Source organism: Nomascus leucogenys, chromosome 17 (assembly GCF_006542625.1).
Source record: "Nomascus leucogenys isolate Asia chromosome 17, Asia_NLE_v1, whole genome shotgun sequence".
Lineage (NCBI taxonomy): Eukaryota > Metazoa > Chordata > Mammalia > Primates > Hylobatidae > Nomascus > Nomascus leucogenys.
Genome location: NC_044397.1, coordinates 5,189,495 through 5,201,084, shown reverse-complemented (window position 1 = coordinate 5,201,084; position 11,590 = coordinate 5,189,495). Strand labels below are relative to the sequence as shown.

General features: G+C 53.7%; 1 protein-coding gene across 1 annotated transcript; it reads left to right on the top strand.

The window, feature by feature from the left end:
- The first annotated feature begins 679 nt into the window (after positions 1-679).
- On the top strand, positions 680-11,231 carry PGC (progastricsin). The gene is made up of 9 exons (XM_030796720.1): positions 680-795; positions 3,281-3,431; positions 3,575-3,692; positions 4,690-4,808; positions 5,583-5,782; positions 7,488-7,607; positions 8,153-8,300; positions 10,115-10,213; positions 10,938-11,231. The coding sequence occupies exons 1-9, from the start codon at positions 737-739 to the stop codon at positions 11,088-11,090; spliced, it is 1,167 nt and encodes a 388-aa protein (XP_030652580.1). The 5' UTR covers positions 680-736; the 3' UTR covers positions 11,091-11,231.
- Positions 11,232-11,590: the final 359 nt, after the last annotated feature.

Below are 11,590 nucleotides of genomic sequence, written 5' to 3'. Positions count from 1 at the left end.
CATCCTAGCTACTGCCCTCCTGACCCTCTGACACCCCTATCTCCTCCCCTGAGGGTTTGAGGGTGCTAGAAGTTAGGACTTGAGTCAAAGCTCCAAGTACATAACCTAGAGACAAGAAGTTCTCAATGATTTTGCTCATCCAGAAGACACTTAGCAGTGCCTGGAGATATATTTGGTTGGCACAATGGGTGGACTGCTCCTGGCAGCATACCTGGTAGAGGCCAGGGATGCTGCTAAACATTCTACAGTACACAGGATGGGAACCACAACAAAGAACTATTTGTTCCAAAATGTCAACAGCACTGAGGTTGCAAAACCCTGGCTATAGATCCTATCTATCCCAGCACTCTGCCTCTACCTTTTTCTGGCCCTTGTCCCCAAATGCACACATTATGCCTCTGGTTCGGGAACAAGATGTAATCTTCGCCACTCCATCTTAAGGCAACTTTCTCTCTTATCGCTTGCACCTCCTGGCCTCCGATGCTTGAACTAAAAAGTCAATAAGATGAAAGTCTATTGCGGCCACCCTCAAGAAGGAAAAATACACAGAAACAATTGATACACGAAGCACAGGGTACACCCTGGGATGAGGTCATGGCTGCCCAGGGCAGGGAGGGGAGGCAGTGACTAGCCTAATCCTGGGCATATAAAAGGAAAGAGTGCCCAGGTCTTCACTCCACTTCGACTGCAGAACCCAGAGTGGCTCTTCCTCTGTGGCCAGTTGGGGACCAGCATCATGAAGTGGATGGTGGTGGTCTTGGTCTGCCTCCAGCTCTTGGAGGCAGCAGTGGTCAAGTGAGTCTGGGACCTGGCTGCTGGTGCAGGGATCCTGGGTAGGAGCCTAAAGCCCTGCAAAGGGCAACTGGGCCAGGGGACACCCTGCCTGTCTCTACTCCGGGACTTCTGCTAGGGGAAGGGAAGTCTCCCTTTGCTGATGTTGGACAGGACACATGGGTGGAAGGAGACACAGCCCCTGCTTTCAGGAAACTTCCCATCAAAGGGAAAAGCACAATCCCTTCCCCCATCTGATGAGGAAAGATGGACCTGAAACAGAGATGGTAAGGGTGACTACTGCCCAAGCAGCCCCTGAATGGCAGGTGTGGATTCTTCTCACAGAAGGGAGCAATTCTTTCTGGATAAGGGATATCTTATCCAGAATCCTCTCTAAAAATTGCTTTAAGGCTGAAAATTTACTGGCAGATGCCAAAATCATCTAAGCAGAAACACCAGTAAATATAAATCTCTATACCTGAGGGGTCAGGAGAAAACTCTGGAGTAGATGGCATGGCTCACAGGCCATCAGGAAGGTGCCCAGCCTGCCATCTTGCCTGTTATTTCTCTATCCAAGAGTACTTCCTGAGGCCAAGAGCTGGCTCGTCTCAGAAACTTCTATCAATATGCATATTTGGTAGAGGTGGTTAATTACTCCTCATAGCTCAGGGTGAAGGGGTTTAGCAGAGAATTTCTGGAGAATGCAGAGTTCCCAGGGAATGGGGGTTAAGCAGAATTCTGGAGCCTAGAGCAAGGCCAGAGTGGACCCCTACAGACTCCCAGGCAATGGCAGCAAGCAAGTCTGGGAAGGAGAGTGCCGAGGGGGTGACTGAGCCCATAGGAAGGGACAGAAACCGTGATTTGTAAGTTCCAACTCCAGAGCTGATCTGTGCTCCAGACCACCCAGGCCAACTTCCCGTGGTCCTGGTGTCCTGAGAGGAGCAGCGATGGGGCCTAGACCATGCAATTAGCAGCTGGGACAGAACTAGGACTCTGTGTCCTGAGTCCCAGCTAGTGCTGTTGCCCTTACTCCATGCCCTGTCACATCCAGGTGGTGCCAGGTGCCTGAGGGCCGCCGTAGGAAGGAACTCTGGGGTGAACTTTGCCATCTCTGAAATCTTCTTTGTTTTGTTTTGATTTTTTGAAACAGAACTTCACTCTTGTTGCCCAGGCTGGAGTGCAATGGCGTGATCTCGGCTCACTGAAACCTCTGCCTCCCAGGTTCAAGCGATTCTCCCACCTCAGCCTCCCGAGTAGCTGGGATTACAGGCGTGCGCTACCATGCCTGGCTAATTTTGTAATTTTAGTAGAGATGGGGTTTCACCGTCTTGGCCAGGCTGGTCTCGAACTCCTGACCTCAAGTGATCCACCCGCCTCAGCCTCCCAAAGTGCTGGGATTACAGGCGTGAGCCACCGTGCCCGGCCTGAAATCTTCTCTTAAAAATGTTAAAAATGTACATTTCCTGGGCTGGGCACGGTGGCTCACGCCTGTAATCCCAGCACTTTGGGAGGCCGAGGCGGGCGGATCATTTGAGGTCGGGAGTTTGAGACCAGCCTGACCAACATAGAGAAACCCCATCTCTACTAAAAATACAAAATTAGCTGGGCATGGTGGCCCTTGCCTGTAATCCCAGCTACTCAGGAGGCTGAGGCAGAAGAATCGCTTGAACTTGGGAGGTGGAGGTTGCAGTGAGCCGAGATCAAGCCATTGCACTCCAGCCTGGGCAACAAGAGCAAAACTCTGTCTCAAAAAAAAAAAAAAAAAAAGGTACATATCCTGGGCCAGGCGCGGTGGCTCACGCCTGTAATGCCAGCACTTTGGGAGGCCTAGGCAGGCGGGTCATGAAGTCAGGAGATCGAGACCAGCCTGGCCAACATAGTGAAACCCTGTCTCTACTAAAAATACAAAAAATTAGCCAGGCGTGGTGACAGGCGCCTATGATTCCAGCTACTCGGGAGGCTGAGGCAGGAGAATCTTTTCAACCCAGGAGGCAGAGGTTGCAGCGAGCGGAGATTGTGCCATTGCACTCTAGCCTGGGTGACAAAAGTGAAACTGCTTCTCAAAAAAAAAAAAAAAAAAAAGTACATACCCTGAAAAGGGTAATGCCTGAAGTCCCTCTTCCTTTCCTGGGGAGGAATCTATGGGATATTTGACAGCAAAGGGCCAGGGAGATAGGAGGACCCTAGAGATGGGGTGAGGAGGGCACGCATGGTGAAATGAATGGTTTTCTGAATCTTAGAGCAAGTGCTGAGAAGAGCTTTGGAAGAAAGAGGGGAAGAGGCAAAGGGAGGAAGAAACACACACACACACATACACACAGACAGACAGACAGACAGACAGAGAGAGAGAGAAAAAGGCTGAGAGAGAGAAAAAGACACACACAAACAGACAAGGGGGAACAGAGTGGCAGGGAGGGTGAAGCATGCAGTTAAGAGAAGGAGAGAGAAAGAGAGGACTGGGAAGAGAGGAAGGAGGGAGGGCCTTGCCTCATATGCAACCCTTCTGTAGAGTGCCCCTGAAGAAATTTAAGTCTATCCGTGAGACCATGAAGGAGAAGGGCTTGCTGGGGGAGTTCCTGAGGACCCACAAGTATGATCCTGCTTGGAAGTACCACTTCGGTGACCTCAGCGTGTCCTACGAGCCCATGGCCTACATGGATGTGAGTCCTGACCCTTCCTGGGGGTAGCCTTTTCTCTGGTGTGGGCTGGAGGGAAGGGGCAGGTCCCTTCACTCCTCTGCCCATGGAGAAGCGCGGGGCCCCTGGATCCCTCTGGAACTAACAGCCTGCTCCATGGCCCCCAGGCTGCCTACTTTGGTGAGGTCAGCATCGGGACTCCACCCCAGAACTTCCTGGTCCTTTTTGACACCGGCTCCTCCAACTTGTGGGTGCCCTCTGTCTACTGCCAGAGCCAGGCCTGCAGTGAGTGCTGGGCTGGGCAGAGAGGGGTGGTGGGCAGGGCAAGGCACTGATACCCTCTGGGGAGGGCCAAACTTCCAGAGGGAGCTCAGGACTGAGGGGAGCTCAGTCCTGGGGAGGACCAGGGACATGTGCAGGGCCACACAGCATGCCCAAGCCAGAGGAAAGAAGCTGGTTCTGCAGCTGGATGGCCCCTTTGCCTTCTCTGCCAATATGTATCCCTTTGCTTATGCCAGCCCCTAACCCCCCACTCCCTTTTATTCCACTCTCCCCATTCTGTTTACTCTGGGCAGTGCCATTCCATTCCACCTGACTAATTTCCAGTCCATTCCATCCCACTCCATTCTACTCCATTCTATTCTGTTCCACCCCAGTATTTACCAAGTTCTCACTGAGTGTCTCCAAGAGTCACAACAGAACAATATAGGATGTGGGCTCCACACTATAGTGGTTTTGGGAGACAGGCAGTGTTTGCTTTCTTAAGGTTGCCTTGGTCCCTGCTGAAGCCTTGGCGTTTGGGTCCTGACACCTTTGGCCCAAGGGGTCTCTTGATGTCCCCACCCTATGCTATGACTGGCTTCTTGATGAGTGAAGGTGGGGGTCACTTGGGGATGCCCTGGAGGGCTGGGGGGAATGCTGGGATGTGGTGCAGGCCCATTCACTTCTTCATCTGGTGAGTAATTACTCAGCACTGCTGTGAGCCAGGTGCTTTGCTGCGGACCACGGACTCAGAGCCGGGTTCTCTGCAACCCTATCCACAGGGAGGCCACAGTCCTGAGGCATCCCAAGATTCTGTAAGTCAGAAGGGGCTTTGGGGACAAGGCTGGCCGGCTCCCATGGGTCTTCCAGTGCCACCCCTTGACTTGGCAACCAGGGGTGCTGAGGTCCCAGGATGTGAGCGCAGCCTGAGCGAGAGGCTGAGGTGGGAACCCCGCAGGCCTGAGAGCTGAGCAGTCCCGCCCCGGCCGGCCTGACTCCCCATGCCCTGACTCCCCTGCAGCCAGTCACTCCCGCTTCAACCCCAGCAAGTCCTCCACCTACTCCACCAACGGGCAGACCTTCTCCCTGCAGTACGGCAGTGGCAGCCTCACCGGCTTCTTTGGCTATGACACCCTGACTGTGAGTGGGCATGGGGAGTGGAGGCTGGGGCTGTGAGCTGTAAGCTGGAGGGGACAGTTAGATGGAGTCCCCTGAAACACGGTGGAATGCTAGTGTTCTGGTGTGCAGGACAGGAAGGCAGGACAAGACAGGTCCATTCAGTCACTCCCCCAACACTCACTGGTGGCCACCATGTGCCAGGCACTGGGGCACCATACTGAACAAGAGGTCCTTTTCCTTAAGAAGCATAAGGCCTGGGGAGCTCAGAGAAGAAGGAGATGGGTGAGGAGGTGAGTTGTGGCAGTCAAGGAAGGCCACTCAGGAGAGATGGCTCCTGCAACACCTGTCGAAGAGAGGCAGAGGTGGCTGGGTGTGGTGGCTCACGCCTGTAATCCCAGCACTTTGGAAGGCGGAGGCAGGCAGATGACGAGGTCAAGAGATCGAGACCATCCTGGCCAACATGGTGAAAGCCTGTCTCTACTAAAAGTACAAAAAAATTAGCTGGGCGTGGTGGCGGGCGCCTGTAGTCCCAGCTACTCAGGAGGCTGAGGCAGGAGAATCTCTAGAACCAGGGAGGCAGAGGTTGCTGTGAGCTGAGATTGCACCACTGCACTTCAGCCTGGCGACAGGGCGAGACTCTGTCTCAAACAAACAAACAAGAAAACCAAAACAAACAAAAAAGAAGGGGGCAGAGGGGAGGAAGGGATGAACAGAGGCTTGAGGAGTCTCTAGGGGAACCTGGAGGAGGTGAGTGGAGTCAGACTGGTCACCTCCCCTCGTTTGTGTCCCCATTAGGTCCAGAGCATCCAAGTCCCCAACCAGGAGTTCGGCTTGAGTGAGAATGAGCCTGGTACCAACTTCATCTATGCGCGGTTTGATGGCATCATGGGCCTGGCCTACCCTGCTCTGTCCGTGGATGAGGCCACCACAGCTATGCAGGGCATGGTGCAGGAGGGCGCCCTCACCAGCCCGGTCTTCAGCTTCTACCTCAGCAAGTGAGCAACCAGCTGGCCAGTCCCCACCTCCCGGGGTGCTCCCCAGGCCGCCCTGGACAACTGAGGCTCAATGCTCAATGCTCTGGGGTTTGGAGACATCCCAGAGGGCATCTGGCTCCAGTCAGTCTTGCTCCAGGGCCTTCCCTCCTGGGCTTCCTCTAGAATCCTCTCCCAGCCACCCGACCACACCCCACCCCTGCACCTGTCCCCAGTCCCCTCCGACTTGTCTTTGCATTCCATGGCCAGGATGGAACCTCTTCCGCAGCAGGTGAACTTTGCCCTGAGTTTTGCTGCTCTGATTCTCAGCACCCCTTGGTCAGGCCTCCTGGTGGAGAAGCGGGTGGGGCAGTTCGCTCACTTCCTTCTGACCGAATGTTTTCTACCTGTATCCCTCTTTTGCATAGTAATGTATTGCTTCATCTCCTTTTATCTATTGTTCTAGCCTGGTCCTGGAGTCTTCTGGTCTAGATCCACTGCTGACCCCTAGCAGGTTGTCATCCTTGCCAGTCAACACAAGCATGTGCAGGCATTTAGTGAGACAGGCAGTGGGTGGGGGTGAGCGGCCTGGGGCCTGCTTTTCTTTTTTCTTCTTCAGAATTAGCCAGCAACTTGCTTTTGTTTCATTTTGTTTTGTTTTTTTTGAGATGGGGTCTCGCTCTGTCACCTGGTCTGGAGTGCAGTGGCTCACTGCAACTTCTGCCTCCTGGATTCAAGCTATTCTCCAGCCTCAGCCTCCCAAGTAGCTGGGATTACAGGCATGCGCCATCGCGTTCAGCTAATTTTTGTATTTTTAGTAGAGACAGGGTTTCACCATGTTGGCCAGGCTGATCTCAAACTCCTGACCTCAGGTGGTCTACCCGCCTCAGCCTCCCGCAGTGTTGGGATTACAGGCGTGAGCCACTGCGCCCAGCCTTAGCCAGCCACTTTCTAGAGACAGTTAGCTTCATTGGACTAATCTGGGGAATCTGAAGTTCAAGGGCCTCACCCTGTTACTAATGTCGCTAACTTCCTCTCCACCTCTGTTTATGATTCCTCTGCCTGTAAACAGAGCAGCTCCACCCAGCTCCACACTCCAGCTACCAGAGAAGCCTCTGGAACAAACATGGAATATCCTTACCCCCCTTCACCAAGACCCTACCTGTCTCCAATCTCAGCAGAAAAGTAACAAGCTGGGCCTGGGTGGGGCTCCTGGTGACATGTCTACCAGAAGCAGGAAGCAGAGGGGAGAGGAGAGCAGAGTGTGGGCTGGGGGTCCCAACCACTAGGGGCCCCCCCAGAGGTCAGCATCATTCGGGAGCCTGAGGCACTAGGAATTCCAAGGCCTGGCCAGAAAGCCCCAGTCTAAGGGACACATCCCTGTCCCCAGGGAGCCCCAATCTAAGGGATACAACCCCATCCTCAGGGAGCCCCAGTCTGAGGGAGACACAGACTCATCCTCAGGGAGCCCCAGTCTAAGGGACACATCCCTGTCCCCAGGGAGCCCCAATCTAAGGGATACAACCCCATCCTCAGGGAGCCCCAGTCTGAGGGGAGACACAGCCCTGTCCTCAGGGAGCCCCAGTCTGAGGGGAGACTCAGTCCTGTCCTCAGGGAGCCCCTATCTGGAGCAGGGAAGGAGCTCTATTTCCCTGTGGAGGTGACTTCTCAGGAGGGAAGTCCTTTTCCATGGCACTCCCTGACTTCCCCTCCACTTTCTCTCCTGCAGCCAGGAGGGCTCCAGCGGGGGAGCGGTTGTCTTTGGGGGTGTGGATAGCAGCCTGTACACGGGGCAGATCTACTGGGCGCCTGTCACCCAGGAACTCTACTGGCAGATTGGCATTGAAGAGTGAGTCTGTGGTGGGGCCTCGGGGATGTGGCACTTCCTTGGAGTGGGCTTCCAGGCCATGTCACACACACACAGTCTGGCACTGCTCTGGGATGGGGCAGAGGACCGCTGAGGCTTTTACTCCTACAAAGCTGCAACTGCCCTCTGCAGGAGTGACATAGCCCAGCTCAGCCGAAAGAAGAGAGTGGGTGTGGACAACATAGGGAGGGGCAGGACCTGGACTCCCGAACATCAGGGACCCTGCAGTCCACCCCCATCATGGGCTCACAGATTAGAAATGAAGGTGTGTTAGCAACTAATTTGCTCGAAGTCCCTTACAATGAATCAGTGGCCCTGGTTTTCAGTGTTTTTAGAAACTTCCTTGACACTTTTAAGGAATAGGTCCCATGGCACGATGCAGGGGAATAGCCAGACTGATCTTTGCAGGGTCCTCACTTTCCTCAAGAAAGTAGCTGTAGCTGTTTGTCCCATAGTGGTGGGGAAAGCCCGCCCCAGCTGCCCTGAACTGGGGGAGTCCTGAGGCTGTCTGTCTGCTCCCAATACAGGTTCCTCATCGGCGGCCAGGCCTCCGGCTGGTGTTCTGAGGGTTGCCAGGCCATCGTGGACACAGGCACCTCTCTGCTCACTGTGCCCCAGCAGTATATGAGTGCTCTTCTGCAGGCCACAGGGGCCCAGGAGGATGAGTATGGACAGGTGTGACTGGTGAGGGTGTCTCCCTTCCCCAGGAGGCTAGTCCAGAGGCATTCATGATTTCTCCTGGGAACACAATAGCCAGCTGGGCGCCGTGGCTCATGCCTGTAATCCCAACACTTTGGGAGGCCAAGGCAGGCAGATCTTTTGAGCCCAGGAGTTCGAGACAAGCCTGGGCAACATGGCGAGACTCTGTCTCTACAAGAAATACAAAAATTAGCTGGGTGCGATGGCATGCGCCTGTAATTCCAGCTACTTGGTAGGCTGAGGTGAGAGGATTGTTCCAGCCCAGGAGGTGGAGGCTGCAGTGAGCCATGATCTCACCACTGCACTCCAGCCTGGGTGACAAAGCAAGACCCTGTCTCAAAAAAAAAAAACCAGCCTAACTCTTGACCTCCATGCCTCTATCTGCCCAAGGCACTGGAAGCAGGGGGACCTGGGATGATTGGGGCTGGGGGCAGGATGGGGGCCTGGAGGCTTGTTCAGGCGGGGCCAGTTGCTTGTGCTGAAGGGGAGAGGGAGGTTACTATTAGGCAGGAATTTCTTCTGGGCTGCAGTCACTCAGCTTGCTGGACTTCGGGATAAAAGCAAAATGACTGGAATGTGGGGCTGAGTATGTGAGCAACGAGGGCTGACCCTTTATCCGCACCTCCCTCACCTCCACAGGGCCATGCTCCCCTGCGCTTGTCTGTCTTGAGTCCAGTCAAGGGTTTGTCTAATTAACCCAAGCCCACTACCACTAATTTTAATTTTGGGAGACCAGTGGGGTACTCATTATGCAGATCTGTGTTTTTCTTTTTTCCTGTTTTTGTTTTTTTGAGACGGAGTCTCTCTCTGTCGCCCAGGCTGGAGTGCGATGGCGTGATCTTGGCTCACTGCAACCTCCACTTCCTGGGTTCAAGCAATTCTCCTGCTTCAGCTTCCTGAGTAGCTGGGACTACAGGTGTACGTCACCACGCCTGGCTAATTTTTTTGTATTTTTAGTAGAGATGAGGTTTCACCATATTGGCCAGGCTGGTCTCGAACTCCTGACCTCAAGCGATCTGCCTGCCTTGGCCTCCCAAAGTGCTGGGATTACAGGCGTGAGCCACCGCGCCCAGCCATCTGTGTAGTTTTTGTCGTTGTTGTTGTTATTCTTGTTTTGAGACAGAGTCTCACTCTGTCACTCAGGCTGTAGTGCAGTGACACAATCTCGGCTCACTGCAAACTCCGCCTCCTGGGCTCAAGCAATCCTCCCACCTCAGCCTCCTGAGTAGCTGGGACTACAGGCGTGTGCCATCATGCCCAGCTAATTTTTGTATTTTTGGTGGAGGCGGGGTTTCGTCATGTCACTCAGGCTGGTCTCGAACTTCTGGACTCAAGCAACTTGCCTGCCTCGGCCTCCCAAAGTACTGGGATTACAGGCATGAGCCACCGTGCCTGGCCAGATCTGCGTGTTTTAAAATGCCACTTGCAGGCTGGGCATCATGGCTCATGCCTGTGTATGTGTATGTGTGTATGTATGTGTATATATATATATATATATATAGGCACTTGCAGAGAAAGAGCAGAGGTTCAATCTTTAATTTGGGAAATTGAGGCAAGAGGAGTTAGGAGGCTCTGGGATCACTCCAAATCACACTCATTCTATGAGTCCATGGGTACAATGCCAGCATTACCTACACAGGACTTTCCCTTGGAGCTGCATTCTCTAGTCCAAAAACAGGCTTAGGGCTTGGGCCCGGAGCTCAGGCCTGGGATCCAGGGGCTGAGATGATGGGGCTGGCGGGTGCTATCAGGGGGAGGATGAGTTAACCAGGGACCTATTCCTCTTGCAGTTTCTCGTGAACTGTAACAGCATTCAGAATCTGCCCACCCTGACCTTCATCATCAACGGTGTGGAGTTCCCTCTGCCACCCTCCTCCTACATCCTCAGTGTAAGTCCTGGTCCCTGCAGGCTGAGCCACCATGATTGGTGGTGGGAGGAAGGGCTGGGGAGCCAGAAATGCTGAGTCTCCTGCCTTGTGCCATTTCCAACTCTGTGCTTGTACTCATTTATCTTCCCCACTCATTGATTCTAAACCCCCTTCTCTGGAACAAGGCTATGAAATAGAAGATTGTCATCTATGATCAATTATTATTAATTAGTGGGGAGAAGCACTGGGCTCTTTGTTGAGCACTTACTAGGGCAGACCACTGTGCAAAGCACTTTGCTTCATGATCCCATTTAATTGTCACAGTGTTTAATGAGGGAGATACTCATTTCTGTTTTACAAATGAAAACTTGGAGGTTCAGAGAGGTTGAGTAACTGACTCAAGGCGACACAGCTAATGTTTGAATCCAAGTTGGTTTGGCTCCGAGGTTTAACCACCAGGCTGATCTGCTCCAAATTGGGAGCAGGAGGGAGGTCTGTGGGAAGAGAAGTTTCCCATCATGGGGAGAGGAGACCCTGCTGAGGACCACCGCAGCCTGAGGGTACCTGTTCCAGAAATCCTCCCACCCGCTCTGCTCTGGTGGCTCAGTTGGCCTATGAGCCCTCAAGGCAGAGACCCTGGCTCCCTCAGCTCTGCACCTGTGCTCCCAGCCCAGGGCTCAGAGCTGAGCAGGGCCCAGCTCATGTGTGAACAAATGAATGAGTGCTGCCTTTCTGTGTTGAGCAGAACAATGGCTACTGCACCGTGGGAGTCGAGGCCACCTACCTGCCCTCCCAGAGCGGCCAGCCCCTGTGGATCCTCGGGGATGTCTTCCTCAGGTCCTACTATTCCGTCTACGACTTGGGCAACAACAGAGTGGGCTTTGCCACTGCCGCCTAGACTTGCTGCCTCGACACGTGGGCTCCCCTCTTCCTCTTGACCCTGCACCCTCCCGGGGTATTTTATCTGTCTTTCCACTCTGGATTCAGCCTTCTTTTTCTGGACTCTGGACTTTCTCTAATAATAAAGAGTTCTTCTTTATGCTGGTCATCCTGTTGTTTTTGGAAGGAAGTTTACCCTGAGTGGCCAGGAGGTTTCCTGGTGGGTCACTGTGATTCTAAGAGAAATGGGACCTAAGGCATGGCTTGGGATGGGCTCTGTAACCCTCAGAGCTTAAAGTTCATACTTTTCCCCTGGAAAGGGAAGACAGTGGTAGCGCCATCATGGGTGGGTGGGTGGCGAGCACGGGGAGAGTGTTCCTGTGTGATGGGCAAAGAGGCCCTACTCTAACAACCTAAAATGCTCTGCTGGCTGGGTGTGGTAGCTCACACCTATAATCCCAGCACTTTGGGAGGCCGAGGTGGGTGGATCACTTGAGGTCAGGAGTTCGAGACCAGCCT